At 38.7% G+C, this 16,601-nt stretch overlaps 2 protein-coding genes across 2 annotated transcripts; one reads left to right on the forward strand and one right to left on the reverse strand.

Moving 5' to 3' along the window:
• Nucleotides 1–19: 19 nt before the first annotated feature.
• On the reverse strand, nucleotides 20–7,345 carry LOC111223080 (N(G),N(G)-dimethylarginine dimethylaminohydrolase 2-like). The gene is made up of 6 exons (XM_022747101.1): nucleotides 7,250–7,345; nucleotides 5,660–6,248; nucleotides 4,793–4,981; nucleotides 3,795–3,914; nucleotides 2,827–2,970; nucleotides 20–1,184 (listed from the first exon to the last, which is right to left on the reverse strand). The coding sequence occupies exons 2-6, from the start codon at nucleotides 5,957–5,959 to the stop codon at nucleotides 1,065–1,067; spliced, it is 873 nt and encodes a 290-aa protein (XP_022602822.1). The 5' UTR covers nucleotides 5,960–6,248; nucleotides 7,250–7,345; the 3' UTR covers nucleotides 20–1,064.
• A 4,321-nt stretch (nucleotides 7,346–11,666) lies between these two features.
• LOC111223027 (prostate stem cell antigen-like) lies at nucleotides 11,667–16,127 on the forward strand. Its single transcript, XM_022746993.1, has 3 exons — nucleotides 11,667–12,050; nucleotides 13,438–13,557; nucleotides 15,018–16,127. Exons 1-3 carry the CDS (start codon nucleotides 11,999–12,001, stop codon nucleotides 15,227–15,229), a joined length of 384 nt encoding a protein of 127 aa, XP_022602714.1. The 5' UTR covers nucleotides 11,667–11,998; the 3' UTR covers nucleotides 15,230–16,127.
• Nucleotides 16,128–16,601: the final 474 nt, after the last annotated feature.

A 16,601-nucleotide genomic window follows, 5' to 3' on the forward strand; every position in this document is an offset into this window, starting at 1 on the left:
TTCACCTGGCTAAAACTAATGCAACAGTCCTGCAATGAGTCCACCTTCATAAAAGGTTATAATGTTCAGTCTCTATTGAAATTGTTTGTATTGTTGATTCAAACTGATAATTTGAGGAAGAAGATTGTGGTGCTGTTGAATCTGCATTATATGGAAGTGTTTATTTTGCCAATCCTCATTAATATAAATGGAAGGACAAAATAGGAACGCCTGCTAATATAATGCAATTCAATTTTCAGCAGCGACACAAAACTGCAGCCTCAGATGACCTTCAAGTTGAATCCAAACCTTCGTGAATGTATGAGTTATTGCAGGACCTGTATTAGACTGCATTAGCTTTAGTTGGATGTACCAAATAAACTGCCAACTGAGTGTAAATTACACAAAAGCAAAATGACATGTCTCTACAAGTTGGCAGATACATTTTTATTGGCATCTCTACACTTGCTACAAATTCATACATAGGAAAAGCTAAAACTATTTAATAAAAAAATCTGCATTTCTATACTTAGCAGCTACACATCCTGTAATTTAAACTGTCAGTAAAACAACTAATACTTGAAGAGTAATGAAATGGATACCAACCTGTTGTAATATGGATATAAGAGCTACACATGATCATGAATTTGAGCACCACAGGGTTATCTACAGCACTGAATTCAGATTCCTCAAAATAAAAAGGCCTTAGAAGATATTAAAAAGTCTCCAATTTCAATTGTTTTAATGTTAGCTCAGTGGTGCCTACAAATTACCAAGTTAAACAGTTAGAAACTACAGTTGAATTTAGTGGTTTCATGAGTGGTGTTGTAAGACCTCTGTGTGCTGCACTGTTGGTTCAGCAGGGGGGGGAACTGTGCCAACAATCTGCGTGTTTGATACAGTTAGTCTGTTAACAGATGGATCGTATTCTCTCTCATACAAACACTGTGTGTCAGTGTTTCCTTTAACAATAAATAGACAAGAATTTTAAATCCGTGGGAAGTGTTTCGGAGGCCCCCCTCCACCACACCACGGACATGTGCAGGTAAATACTGTGTAACATACTGAGTGTTGGGAGTGTGTCTTTAGAAATACGTGTGCTTTCTGTTGATGAGGAGGCAGAGTGAGGACAGGGACGCTCCCAGTTTGGAGGCCTCGCTGCAGGCTGTAGGCAGGAGGGTGTAGTCCTGCAGCTTCTGGAAGGCCTGCAGAGAGGAAACGATTTACTCATCCAGACACATACTCATCAGCACTGGCACAGACTGCACTGTGCACAATTGATGGGAAGAAGTTAAGACGCTAATAAAAGAAGGAAAAACTGCTTCACTGGCTGGAATGACAGCTCCTTAAATTACTTTCAGGTGTCAGTGGCTTTCATAAAAAGCGCATCATGCTTTTAATGACTGTTATGTACACGTTAAAACCTTCAGTTTTCACTGGTCTTGGATATCTAAATGTATACTGTCATAGAATAAGAGGACAATAGAGAGAAACTTTACTTTGCAGAGAGCAAGACAACGCCTACTCTGACTTTTCTAATGCATCCAATAATCATTACTGTGTTTCCATTATCATTTACTGTTTATTACAACATGATCATCCACCTTTTTAGTGGTAGATTTTCTGTACGGTATCAACTACATTTACACTTGCACATTTGCCCTGTAAATGAAATGATAACCTACAGTGTTTGCATGTGCCTGAACTTTACAGATATCTGTAGACATGTCAACTGTTGAAATATCTACATTTCCCCAGGAGGACACATTAAGGTTAATATCTTAAAGGGGCACTAAATTTGATCCTTACTCTGTATGAATGACCAACACAGACACACTAAGCAGGTTTTCAGTACACTGGAAAAGCGACAGAATCAAATATACTCAAGCTAGCTAGCTAACTAGACTGTGCATACATATGTTGATTTGTGAGAGAGCTGTTTATATGGAGATAATTAAACTATTTAACTATTTAAATGTGGATGGTTCTGAAACAGCCTAAAAAAAAATCATGGAAAACAAAAATAAGTGATCAGTCTTAAAGATATTGATAGGCAGCAAAGTTGCGGTTTGAAGTCTTTTGTTAGTATAAAATCCATGTTAATTGTTTTGTATACTAACTGCTAAAGTAGCTTACTATGACGATTAGTATTAGATCGTACATTCTGTATACAATTAAGTTTGAAGTATGGATTTGGGACACAGGATAAATGATCAGAGATTTATGTTGTTAATACTGCAGGATTATTCAACATTATCATTTATCAACCTTTTGTTTTCGTTTCAGGATGACCTCATCCTGTTTTGTTATAGCTAAACTATATTCTGTTACCCAAAGTGCTTAAAATTTTCAAGATAGCTCAACTTTTGTCCTCCCACCCACTCACATTTTTAACAGGTCAGCGATGAGAGATGGCGCTGTGAACGAAAGAATGGCTTCAAAGGACATTTCATCTTTTGGAGCCAGAGAAAGCGACTGTCACAGCAGGACAAATATATTGTTTTGTATTGATGTAAGCTCTTAATAAGATATTTCTGTTAAGATCTCTGCTCTGCCTCGCATCAATTACAGACAATTATGGCAGAGATCAGTATCATAGGAAACAAGTTCTGTCTGAGATCTGTTAATCTTATTACATGCAGTCTGTGGGACTCTTGGAGATGTTACATTTTCTACTAAATAATGATAAAGTCAGTAAAGGTTATATTTCAATTTAACTGAGAAGGCCTGCAGTATTTTTAATGCAGTTTTATAAAAAAAACTACGTGAAATAAATAAAAATAAATGAAATGAAGTCCTAACAAAGACGAGGCTCTTTCTGGATCTCAGGACTTTGGCTGTACTCACAGAGACACTGTCAGGACACTCGTCTGCAGGCCGGTGCAGCAGGAAGTCCCGTTTAGACGGACCTTTGATGTAGATGCAGTTTGCGGCTGATTCCTCAGGGACAGTGAGGACTTCATAGTGGTGATCAGTCAGCTGTTCCATCATCTGCATACAAACACACTTATGTTACTGTGCACCACCCTGACAGCTCCACACACACACACACACACACACACACACACACACACACACACACACACACACACACACACACACACACACACACACACACACATATTTCAGCCAACCACTCCCAGCATTACACACAGACTCAAAGAGCATTAATAATATGACATCAGCAGTCAGGAGATATATGATGTGTGCAGGTCACATGAGGACAGAGAGAAGAGAAACACATGCAGCGAGGGAGAGATTATACATGTGTGATAGATAACAAGGCCAGTGTTGACTGGTGGGAGATGTTAGGACCTGGCTAATACATGATTTTAGCCAGACAAAGAAATTGTCACTATGTTATTTAGCTGGTTATGATTTTGTTTCGCCAGTAAACATTAAAATTATTCTTCAAACCAAATTCAAAGGATTTTTCTTGGAATTTACCATATTCTCAATCACTATATGCAAAATTAAAAAAAAAAAAAAAAAAAATACAATAATGGGAAAAAAAAAAAAAAAAAAAAAAAAAAAAAAAATACAGTATTAGGGCACAGAAACTTTTGCACATGCCACAAAGTCAGTACTTAGTAACGTTTGCATCCAACTGTAGAATAAATAAAAATAATAGATGTTTATATAACTCATGTAAAATAAAAGTGACTTTAACACATTTTAAAAGGTGATTAGCTGCAACATGGTGAAAGAAGAAAAACGAAAGAGACAAACAAATTTGCCACATGGATACACACACACACACACACACACACACACACACACACACACACACACCTACTGCATCTACACACACTTACCCGGAGTGTCTTCTTGGCCCCATCACTGTTGCTTATGATGATTGTGTCTGGACCTCCCATGGAGCAGATGTTTTTCAGTCGGGCTCCACCGCAGACGGGGACAGTGGACACAGCAAAGTCCTGAGCAGATGGAAGTTGAAAGCTTTAATTCACACACTGTCTGTTCAAGTTTCTTTGAGAGTAAACATTCCCTTATCTACCTTAGCAGTCGTCACCTGATGGGCCCTTCTCATAGCAGACACTTCCAAGTTCAAATGCAAGGATTTTTAAAGTTACGTTGCAGCACAGTGGCATCATTACAGGCTGCAAATTTATACGTGGAATTTTTTCTACTCAGTGTTACTGTTAGAATGATAAATACTTGAGCTACAAATACATATAAAGTACTTGCAACATCTGGTACACTGGAATTTTCTGAATGAAAATTGATGAAGCCTGTGAAAATCTAGAGTACCAACTCTGAAACATGATACATACTGAGCATGTCTGAGCTAACGCTCTGCTGGTCTTCCTCTTCCCCCCCGACCACATGATACCTCCCACCCACACTGATTCATACCAGACTGACACAGCACACACACAGTACAAGTGGATGCAAAGTGTGTGTGTGTGTGTGTGTGTTAAAATGTGAAATGCACTTAAGAGAAGTGGGGGAATCAATACTAATGGGTGGGTCGTGTGGAGCCTGAGGGGTCCCTCTGTGTGGTCTCCATTATTTTGCCGATGGAACGACCTCATTCATCACTGTTTACAGACTGTAATTCCCCAAATGCAATGATGTAAATGGCCACCTGCTCACTTTGGCAGCAGGGTTCATATTCTGACAAGACTCTTGGCACTGCGACAATCTTTGTTGCACTGGCTTGAAACTGAAAATCTATTGATTATTTTATGGTTTATTGGGGAGTTTGTCTGATCTTTTACAGACTGATTCACACGGAGACTGAGTCACCGGTACATTGGTCTATCAACCATTTTCCCTCCATGTCTGTCTTTACCCTGAAAGTGTCTGCCAGCACCTCCGCCCCTCTGCGGTTGGTGTGGGAGGAGATGCCGACAAAGAACTCCCTCCCCGTGAAGAGGATGTCGCTACCCTCCAGGGTGGCTCCTGCAGAGTCCCCCTCCTCGGTCCCCATCTCCACCACAGTCAGATTCAGCTCCGACATCACCCTCCTCACTGCCTCCACCTGGAGAGATGGAGAGAGTTCTACTTAAGCCACTGTGAGAAAAAGGGGCAGTAAACAACCAAACAAGTGGTTACTGCCCATCTGGGAGTTTGCATGTTTTTCTGTATCACAATTTACAGACTCTGTAAAATAAAGTATTATCATATTTTTCACTATAGTTAGTTCTGAATAACTTTTTTAAATTACAGACCTCTAAAATCAAGTGTTAACAAAACCTTTGACGGCCAGAATTTCAGTCAGCTCAACTGCCAGAAAGCACTGTACTGCCTTACTAAAATCAAACCCAGAGAACAAAAACTGGAAAAAAAACATGGACGTCATGGAAAGGGTGATTTGAGTTTGGTCATTCTATTGTGTGAAACAGATTGTTTTCCACGGTCTATTCTCAAGTCTCAGATGTTGGCATTCCCAAAAGGAAACTGAATGTACCGACCAGGAAAAACAAGGATCTGTGTAACCCTGTAAAAATAATGTAACTTTGACAAAACTTCATTGCTAGTTTAAACAAGTATCTACCGCTAAGTTCATCTTCATACCACACTGATATGAACTGAAACAAAAGGCTTCTGGCTTCTACTTACTGCCCCTTTGTCTCTCAAAGCAAGATTAAGTGCATTATCAGAAGATTAGAGGTGCAGAAATGGGTCGCTAAAGCCATTGTCTTCTCCCTTGCGTTACCTCACTGCGCCTCTGCTGTTTGAAGGGCCTGGTGATGAGCGCCGTGTCTCCCTGGATGACTGCCACATCCTCTATCCTCCAGCTCTCCGGCAGCTCAGGGTCAGGGGGGATCTCGATCAACTGCAGGCCAACCTTCTGCCTCAGGGCTCCTGTCAGGCAACCGAACTGACGCTGAGCTTTGGCCAGATCCACTGATGTCTCCCCGTTCTCTCGACCGTCTCCCGCAGCCTTCCCAAAGGTCTCTGGGATTCCCCGCACCACGGCGTGAGTGAAGCGACCATACGGGCACATGTTCGCCATGTTTTCATTAAAAACTGTTTATAAAAAGTGGTAGTAAGTATTACTGTTCTGCAAAAAATGCCAATAAGCTTGCTCTGCCAGGAGACAAGCAAGAGGAGATAAAAAAAACGATGTGTATATGTATGTGTTTGCAACTTTTTCACAGTCTGGCCTTCACCAAAACACCAGGTGAACTCTAAATGAAGCTGATGGGATGGATCAGGAGGTCCAGAGGGAGAGTGGGGAGCATCTTCGTCCCCGTCGCGGTGCTGCGTCTTTCAATTCAGCACTCCACCGGCTACTCCCCCACCTGCAGATGCAGAGAGGTGGAAGCAGGTGATCTCAGCTTTAGACAGAGGGAGATGCACACATCAAGGCCAAAGCCTGACACAGTGGAACGAACATAACAAGGATCACTTTTGAGCTCTGGTGCCAACAGCTTTTGTGGGACACAAACATTTCAGGTCCACGTGCCTTTCTACTTTGAGGTATAAATATCTACACCAGTGTCTTGGAGATTTTAAGATTATACAACATCAGGATGAATATTTCATGAAAGATGTGTACTTATGTGACTTGGTTATTTTTATTGTGTAAAAAGACACAATTATACAAATTTATCAATCATACAACATCCACGAGCTGCTAAAATAACACAAAGAAATAGCACAGCTGAAAGTAGACAAAAGGATGATTGTCCAAGGTTAAATTGTAAGGAAACATTATTCAGTGGCCCTGCAATATGCTGCAAAGCCTTTCCATATTTGGACAGTGGGTCAGATTTGGGACAATTGCCCTTTTATCATCTTCCCTGTGCCTCACAGCAGTCGCCCACTGTGAGGCTGCAGAGAGGGAATTCCACACAGGATGTTGCCTAAATCTGCTTCTGAACTTATGCGGCAACTGCTGGGCTTTCATGTTCATTTCGTGTTGTCATAAGCACACAAAGCACATCAGGAGGACTTCACTGCAAGTTTAGGCAGTTCACAGTGTTAACAATCCAGTATTTCTTCACCTCGCACAAGCAGCAGTATTGTTTTCTAGATATATTCGTCGGTATTTCGAGTAGTTATACAGTTTGGTTGTTTTGTGCAGCAGCAGCAAAAAAAAACAAAAAAAAAACAATGTGAACATCATCCAGAACAAAACCATCTTGAGTGTTTGGCTGCAGGAGTGCACCGCCCAGCAGTTCAACACTCCTTTTCCAACACTTCTCATGATGATGTTCGTGTCTTAATAACCGGGGAAACTATCACGAACACTCCCAGAAGTTACACAAATAACAAATATAAATGTAAATTTGGGACTTACCTGTTTTCAATGTCGTATCTCCACGCTTGGCCGCGTTTCCCTCCGTCTGATTTAATTTCCAAACCAACCCAGGTCCCGTTACTCCCTCTGTCTTTCTCTGACTCTCGACTACGTGTCAAGATGGCGAATGTGAATTTGACTAGTTCCGGTTACTCGCTTCAAAATAAGACGAGTGCTGCGTCCAGTTGTGAGTAGTGATGGAAAATTACAGAGCACATTTACTCAAGGGGAAATACTGTACTTTCTACTCCAATATATATGTTACAGATAAAGACTAAGCATATAACATTAGAGATTAAATGATTAGACCATTAATCAAATCAAATCAAATAAATTAAAACAGTTTGAATAAATGATTCATCGATTTAAGAAAAAAACACCAAACATTATGCTTCCAGCTTCTGTAAAGTCAGGATTTACTAGTTTTCTGTCTGAAATTGCAATAAACAGTTGCAGTGAGATGCATCTCAACCAGCTGCAATTGTAAAATGTTGCTTACAGATTGTTGCATGAATAATGTAAAGATCCCTTTATATAATATATAATACATAACAGTCACAACAGAGGCAATTTTCTCTGCGTAGTTACCACTTTTACTTTTGATAGTGTAAGTGCATTTTTCTAAAATAAATAAATAAATAAAATGAAAAGAATTTCTCTGATAAACTGATGAACATTTTCAGTGCATGGCTTTTACTTGAGTATTGCACTAGTACTTTTTTTTCTAGTAAAGGATTTGAATAATTCCTGTATGACTGGTTGTATCATCCTCCATGTAGATGAGAAAATTTAAAAGGTAATCAGATACAACTCAAACAAAATGGTGGTAGAGCCGTAAACAACAACCAGTTGTATAAAGTTCAAATTTGGCGCAGGTCATGCTCTTATTTTTTAAAGGCCTAATAATCTCACTTCCTGTCTTCTTCGTGTATTTATTGGTAGTTTGACACAGCTGCTCTCCCACCATTTCATCCCACCCCCCATCCCCCACACGTCCTGTCCGGATTCAATCAACGTTGATTGGAGTTATCACAGCCACTGTTATATTGGCTTTCAACATTGTTAAATGGTAGCTTTACCTAACATACAAAATCAATCAATACAAAATCACTAACATTTTTGAAACATTAGCTGTTGAAGGTGAGAGGAGAGCATCAGTATCTCTAAGTATAATTAAATAACTTGCTTAGGCTTGACTGCAAACCTTTTTAAGCAAATCAAACACAGTATTGTCCCGAATTAGACTTTTTATGGACCTTATAGTGTGAAGTAACAAACAACACAAAGTGTGTTTGTGGCCACAAATGGGGCTGGTTTCATTAGAATTAAATGTTAACCCTTAAGCTAATGTTAATGCTAACTTTTAGTCTGATTTTTAAGGTAACAGTGACTGTCACAGTAGCAGTAACAACATTTTTAGGTCACTCAACTTGATTAGACAAAGTTATCCTCTTACACTAACTTTAAACAGCATTAAAATTAAACATAGCTTATTAATCATTGACTTTTAAGCTAACACTAAGGAGGCTGGTTTCCATGAAAATTAACCTTTAACCTAATGTTAGTGCGCATAGCTTTTAGCATGATTTATAACTCTATAACTGCCAATTTGGGGCCTTTTGATAGGAAACTGTTAATGTTGATGACTTCATGACGAGAAAACATAACATTTTTAAGTCACTCAGAGTAAGAAAGACCAGTTTAATTTAACATTATAGCTTACTGTTGCAAAATAAGTTTACTGCTGGGCAATCTCGGATACTTTTGCCATATGCAAGCCTACTCTGACTTGTATTAAGACAATGAATTAGTGTCGATTGTAGTTTTTCTATTAGGTTTCCTAGGATTAAGGGCACCTATTTCATATTCTCCCTGGTAATCCTGATATATTGTTTATGAAAGGTCATGAGACTAATTTGGCAGCCCTTCTTCTCTGCTTGTATCTGCCTTTTAAACATAAACTTGGACTGTCTGCAGTGAATCAAAGAAGTCAATATTCTTCTCACCTCTCCCGCAGCGGCCTATATAAATAGCTGCATTAACCTTATCAGGTTCACAGTTGATTTATTTTGCCTATATAAACAGTTTCAGGCTTGTCACATTTACTTGCCTTACTCCTCGCCTTCTGTTCAAAGTCATCATAGATTAAGGCCTATATGCTGTGTTACTGAGCCATCGTTGTTGTCTGTTTTTGTCTGCGTGACATGACAAAAAATAATCTGGCTTTTCCTGAAATGTGGGTCAAATGATGTTGGACACTGTTGAGATTGTTGGATAAGCAGGCCGCCTCGTCAGGCATCAGAGGGAAAGCTCTGTTGTATATATATCCTTTGGAGGAGCAGTATTGTAAATTGTTAATACTGCAGTATTACTGATCAGACTTTTTTTTTTTTTTTTGCAGAACTTTGGCAAAGTGATATTTGTAGATTTGGACAGCAGTGATGTAAACATGCATAAACATATCCTAGGTAACAGATGGCTGTGAGCATGTGTATATAAATATGTGCAAGCTTGAGTTTGTGTGACTACTTTTTGACTCATGTAGTGGGACAATATTCCCTTCTACTGACTGGGTTGGGTAACTGCAGCCAAGGTTGTTCAACAGCAACAGAGAGTCAGAGACGCAGTGCAACACAGAGACAAAATAAGACAGAAAGGCAAAATACCTCTGTGCATATCTGTAAACAGACGTTGATGTAAAAGCAATGGGAAATGTGGAGGGATAGAGGGGTGGAGGGGGGTGGAGGATGGGAGGTAGAGGGCACAGACAGGATTAAAGAACACCATCTGTCCACTGAGATACTTCAGCCAACACACAAAACATCCCTGTCAAATACAGCTTCAGTGGGTTTACCACCACACTGCATTCAAACTGTCTCCCCAAGAATCAAAATGCCATAAAACTTTGGTCCTCACCGCCCACCCATCCAGTGACAAGTGGCATGGACGGGGTTTATTTACCGACAACAGATGTGTGTGGAAGTTAAAATGAATGATATAGAGTCATACATAAATAATTTAAGTTCCATGTGTCATTTTGTAGGATATTTGTAAATTCAATTCCTTGAAGAATATAATACAAAAAATTCTGTCAACAGCCGTCTGGGAGTGAAAGGACAGATGTACGAATCAGAAGTGTGTAGCCTATAACCTAACAACTTCAATGCAATCACTGCACATTTACAACAAAGCAGCTGACTCTGATGCTTTCTCTGTTTCACACCGTACTCTATTCAAAAAATGTCTTGCTTTATCAACAAACACTCAGACTTCAGACGGAGTGTCAAGTCATAAAAGCTAAATGATATTCATGACCTTTTCATTTCGGCACACAACATATCATCCTGATTAACAAAACTAGCATTTACAAAACCAACATTTACTCTGAAATGTCTGTCAACCATTCTAGGGATTTTTGAGGGGCTTTTGTCTGTGTGCTGTGTCATTAATTAACAGGTAAACAGCTTATTCAGTCTGAGCCCGCTTGGCTCACTCCATCACAAGACTGCTGTCAGCAGACTCTCCTGCGTGCCGGCCTCACGTCTCCTATTACGCCCTAAAGGATAATTCAGTTAAACTGGCTCGCTCTCCAACTCACTGGCTCTCTGTCTCTGACATGCTGACTTTCTCCCTATCTGTTTCTTTCTCTGCTGACTGTTTCTACACCCTGCAGACTTTATTGCTTTCTGTTTTTTCTGACTTTCTGCCTTTTGTCTCAGCTGCTGTCTCACATATACACGTAATCAGTCTTATTTTGATTCAAATAAAGGATATTATTTGGTCCTGTACAATTGACAACAAGAGTGCAGCCAGAGTTGTGGAAATACTGTAGTAATAAGTACCAGCATCAACCAAACTCTGTGGAATTATCTGAGTATTTAAAAAAAAAAATCACAAGATTTAACATTTTATCCATTAATTTGACAGTTAAATTTTTATCTCTCTGCATCACGGTCTAAACAATGCACTGCGTTAGTATTTTCAAGTGGTTTTCTCAGTCTATCTGAACATGGTAATGTAAATAAAGTTAAATTGCTATGAATAAAACATATCAGAATCTGCCTTATTTTTGGAAATTGTAGAGTATTACTGAGGACAGGTCAAAATCGTATGTAAGTACAGTACTTGAGTGAGTGCACTTGGCCGCACTACTTCGTTGCTCACTTCCCTTTAAATACCGAAGTACGAGTGTCCTTGTTTGTTCATTTAACTAATGAAGCACTGAGTAAATCTGAGAAAGATACTGTTGTGTCAAAAGTACCTGAGCTTGATATAAAAACACATGCCATAATTTGCATCTTTGAGCCGAGCTTATCCATGTCAGCTGATCTTAATTACCTCTTCAAATTAAATTTAAAGTTTAAGGGAGGAGACAACGATGGTCCGAGTAACGTGGGTATTCAGATCAGGCCTACGGCAAAAGAGCAAAGCCAAGAGTGAAAGAAAAGGAAAAACTCAGGGCTGATTACTACATTTGAAGAGGTGCCACTTTATCAGCTTCACATACTACAGCGCAGGAAAAGACAGAGGGAAAAATCAGCAAGAGACTGAGAGTGCAGGTTTGGACTTCAAAGACGGAGAGAAATGTAATGTAGGAATGAGTTGGGGGACGTAGCAGATCAACCGCACATCAATTAGTTCAATGAGAGGCTTGTAACATCCCAGGACAGGATTTTTTTTTTTTTTTTTTTTTGGTACCACCCAGTTTGAAGACCTGAAAATCTTTGGAGACTTCTCACTGGAAGCATCATGCCTCGTTTACAGCTTCTGGTTGTATTCCTGTGTTGTCTTCCCTTGGCAGGTATGTTTAATGGGTAAAACCATTCCTTAAATCAGCCTGTAAGGAAAAGCTGATTTATTGTAAAATGTGTTTTCAGTAACAAATAGTAGTTTCACATTTTACAATATGATGCTCATACTTGACATTAGAGATCGCATCCTAACACCTTTACGATGTAAGAGATGGGGGACATAAAACTTAAAAATGAAGCTTCAGGCTTCAGTCGTGTGATTTAAACAAACCAAGCTGAGTATCTCTAGGAGTTGTGGTCATTTTAGTACAAAATGAATGTAATGTTCTGTCCAAAGCAGCTCATCTGTCTGGGGAAACACAAGATTTTACACTAAAAAGGATTAGCCGTTAGCTGATTTACTCCAACTGCTTCAGATAAACTTAATGAATCAAATAAATCTTTGCACAAAATGAGGACTGTGGATTTTGTCCCCAATTGAGGATTGTTAGGAAGGAATCACTCAACACCCAGCGTGAACAGCAGGAAGGTTTCAGTGTTCATATGGGGACCTGACTATTGTTTTAAGACATACTTGAGAAATTGTGAGGCTATCCTTTAATCAATGAAGTTGAATTATTATTTCTGTCATTTTTAAGACTGTTTGATTGATTGTAAAACATGTTTTAGTGACATGCCCTTCTTAAGGAAAATATGGCTTCTGTATAAGAGATACATTTTGTGATCCAATCCAGATATTTTGGGTATTATTCAGTTTTTTCACTTTCATTTAAGTCCCCAGATTTATCATTCACTAACAGCCTATAAACATTTAATAAAAAGTTTATAACAATCTGTAATGTAGTAGTAAGCAGCTATAAGTGTGTATGAATGTATTTGTCAACAAGAATAACTTCTCCTGTAGACACCCATCAGTGGATGCTGGTGTGCGAACAGCTAAAATAAAGTAAAATATATTATAACATAATAATATCAATATAAAATGTGTAATGAGCATTGTTAAATGTTAATATACTTATAATAAATGCTAAATAGGAACTTAAAATGAAGTGAAACCTGTTCATTTTTATGAACTATGTGGATTTATTCCCAGTGAGGACACCTACAGTAAAAAAAGAACTGTAGTGAAGTATCAATCAAATCAAAACGAACAATAACCCAGTTTTCTCCAGTAATTCCCTACAAACTTCTGACCTGTTTGGCCAGTAGCCTATCACACTGTTTGTCCAGCAGGGGGCGCTGACACGTTTATGTTTCAACTGTAAAACGCACTGCTCAGCTGGCCTGCATGTCTTCTTCAAGCTAAGTTAAAGGATTCTCATCTAAAATACTTGTGTTATGTTATAAATAAATTGGTATCAGCTCCAAAAATCTGGAATTTATCAACATTTACTCAAAATAAATTACGATTTAACATTTTTCCATTGTTTCCCTCAGCCTGTTTGCGCTGTTACACCTGTCTGTTCCCCGCCATCTCTCCTCTGGACTGCTTCAAGTTTCCCCAGGAGTGTCCTGCTGGGCAGCGCTGCCTGTCTAGTACTGCAACAGGAAGGCGGGGTAAAATCTGTGTGTGTGTGTGTGTGTGTGTGTGTGAGTTTATTTCTGTGTCTGTAGATGAGATTATTTTCTGAGAATCGAGGGCATGATGGTCACAAATTGGCAGACAAAGCCTCACTGTGCAGAACATTGTCTAGGAACAGATGCAAGGAATGTACAGTCTGAATGTATTAAGCCAGTTTTGTGTTGTTCGGCTTTGGCTTGAAAATGCTCAATTTCATCTTTAATATAAGTGTGTTGACACCCAAACACAAAGACCTGAGTAGAAGCTGTAATCCTTTTTGTAACTACAGTTCCCACACTCTTCACCCAGTACAGACCAAATGCTCTTAAACCAACTGTGCAACTTTGAAAATAAGACATAACACATTATTCCTCACACAAATTAAGTTGTATTCATTAGCAATAAATTGTCTTACTTGCTCTGACCAGTAGCTTATGGTGGCTAATATTAGCTAATGTCAGCAAACTTATGGTAAACTGGTAGTATATATAAATATATATGTATATTTGTTGACTATTACTTTACTTTTTGATTGTGCTACTGTTACACTGCATTTTAGCATGACTAAAGTTTCAGCAAACACGGTGTGTTTATTTCTTGTGATAATATTTTATCTCTGACATGATAAAAAGTAAATAGCACAGGGGCAACATAAAGTGTGTTTCCATCCAAATGTACGTAGCAAAAATTATTAAGTTTTTCAGAAAATACCAGTGTTGTACAGATAACTCAGTAACCATATTTCCTGGAACAGAACAATATCATTAATCAAAGACTGCACTGTATAATCTTTGATTGCTGCTGCTCAGGATACTAAAATAAAACAACCCTAAAATATGTGATTGCTTCCGCAGAGCCCTCTCTTAGGTTTAATCCTTTCATGACTCTACATGTGTGAAAACAAAACGAGACGAAAGAATGACTCAACAGCTCAGCATCATTTCTCATCAGGCCAGCTGTCAGCTCACTAATGCCAGTGATGCCATCAAATTATCTCTAAAAATAACTCTCTGGCCTCCGTGGGTGGGGCGAAACGGTCACTGTGTCTCATCAGAGGGTAAAGCCCCTTTTCCACATGCATGATATCGCATAACCAATCAGGACGTTTTCAGTGTGAGCATCATGTGGGATGAGGAGTCAGGAAAAGCAGGAACAGTCACAGGAAATCATTAATGTTATGTGAGGTTTTGTTTTATGCAAGTACCAGTTTGCAGAGTTACACTTTGAATAAGGTGTGCTTTCAAATTCTCACCTCCAACACCTGAGCCAGAAATAAATAAATAAAGTTAAATTAAGGTGATCTGTTTCCAGATATGCAGCATTAAATGGATAAATGGATTATCCATGCCTATGACAAACAAGAGAAAATATTTATTATATTTTTTCTGTGTTTTTTTCACCTGCCCATCACTGCATGGACCGAAACAAAACTCTTCCCCTTTCTCTGCTCTTGCAGGCGCTCTACAAGTGACGATGTTCGAGAAGAGCTGCGCCATCGCCGCCCAGTGCGGGGTGAGCGGACAGAAATACGCCTCAGGCCTCTATTTTAACTACACCAACGTCTGCTGTGATACCGACCTGTGCAACGGGGCTGTGTCTATTGCTGCCCTCAGCTGGGGAGGAGTAGCTCTGTCCCTGCTGCCTGCACTCGCTCTGCTGCTGGCCTGAAGCTGAGGCCATCCTCGACAACAAATGTAGAGGATGTAAGTGACCTGGGAGAGATGATCTGGAAAAAGATGTATAAAAACGTACACTCACAGGCACATGGGCAAAATTCCTGTTTTTAAAAAGAATTAACAGTGAGCTTGTCTCTTGTTCAAAACGGTGTTTCCCAACCTTTATGACTCAAAGTACAGCAATGTCTAACCCTCATGACAGGAGGTGTGAGCAGCTCAACTGCAAAGTGATTTTTTTTTCTTCTTCGATTGTTTCACCTGAAGACATTTTTGAGGCATAACGGTGACGCGAGAAAAAAATAATTATATAAAAGTCCGACATGATCACTGACCCTGAGGTTGGGAACTATTGACAAGTGAAAAGAAAAAGGAAAAATAAAAGTTAAATAAAAAAAGAAAGTTAAAAGAAAGAAAATAAAATGAAAATGCCAACCAAACACTTAAATACAGTCAGTAAAAAAAGAAAACTGCGGACTAATAGAAACATGAAAGTAGGCCTATGTTCTTATATCAGTTTATCATTAATGAAAATACTATAGTGATGCTATTAAAACTTTAACAGACTACTTTGAAGAGATGCCTTCTCAGTGTTATGCGTCTCATTTTTGCTCTATATTCATTAGATGTGTGATTTTTTTAGTTAAGTTACTGAACTTGACAACAGAGAGATTCTAACGTACTGCTTGTATTAGACTAGACATTTTGTTGTTTGCACTATTGTTGACACTTATTTGTTTGGCCATCTGAATGTTTTTACCCTCAAACAAGATTCAAAAATAAAAACACATCAGTCACTGTTTGATTTGTTATCAAGGTATTTTATTGGGACATTAATAAATGTGTCTTTGTAAGAGCTTTTAAGTATAAAATACACTTCTGCTGTGCTATTAGTTTGATTGTCTTCATTGTTCAATCTATTGGTTTAGTGTCCACATCACTCTTTAGATCCTGTGGACTTTTAAGTGCAACTGCTTCAGACTACATCGCGAACAGCTTGAAAAAAAATTAAAAGGCTAAAATATTTGGAGAGAAATGCATAGCGGCAGGAAACCAAGAGAAAAGCACAATATAGGTCCCATGACAATCAAAAACAATATGACATGAAGATAAAAAAACAAGAGTTAAAACAAAAAGTGAAAAACAAACTAATGAAAGTAATTTTAAATGAATGTAACAAGTTAAATGGTCCCTGAAATTGTATCAAGTCCTACAGTAAGAAGTGAAAACTCTTTAACTTGGAGAGAAGAAATACTATCAACAATGAAATTATTCAGACACGATCCCTTTAAAAATTGGTCCATTTTAGAAAATAGATGAAATCCACAACAATTCAGTCAAGTAAAATATATCATCCCTTTGATCAA

Source organism: Seriola dumerili, unplaced genomic scaffold (assembly GCF_002260705.1).
Source record: "Seriola dumerili isolate Sdu_G_001 unplaced genomic scaffold, Sdu_1.0 BDQW01000110.1, whole genome shotgun sequence".
NCBI lineage: Eukaryota > Metazoa > Chordata > Actinopteri > Carangiformes > Carangidae > Seriola > Seriola dumerili.

Excerpts from the sequence above, each read along its gene's own strand:
- LOC111223080 (XM_022747101.1), bottom strand. The coding sequence starts at position 5,959 with ATGGCGAACATGTGCCCGTATGGTCGCTTCACTCACGCCGTGGTGCGG. Across the intron at positions 3,915-4,792 it reads TGCTGGCAGACACTTTCAGG|GACTTTGCTGTGTCCACTGT; the intron begins GTAAAGACAGAC and ends CCATCTGCTCAG. Across the intron at positions 2,971-3,794 it reads GGGCCAAGAAGACACTCCGG|ATGATGGAACAGCTGACTGA; the intron begins GTAAGTGTGTGT and ends GTTTGTATGCAG.
- LOC111223027 (XM_022746993.1), top strand. The coding sequence starts at position 11,999 with ATGCCTCGTTTACAGCTTCTGGTTGTATTCCTGTGTTGTCTTCCCTTG. Across the intron at positions 12,051-13,437 it reads GTGTTGTCTTCCCTTGGCAG|CCTGTTTGCGCTGTTACACC; the intron begins GTATGTTTAATG and ends TGTTTCCCTCAG. Across the intron at positions 13,558-15,017 it reads TACTGCAACAGGAAGGCGGG|GCGCTCTACAAGTGACGATG; the intron begins GTAAAATCTGTG and ends CTGCTCTTGCAG.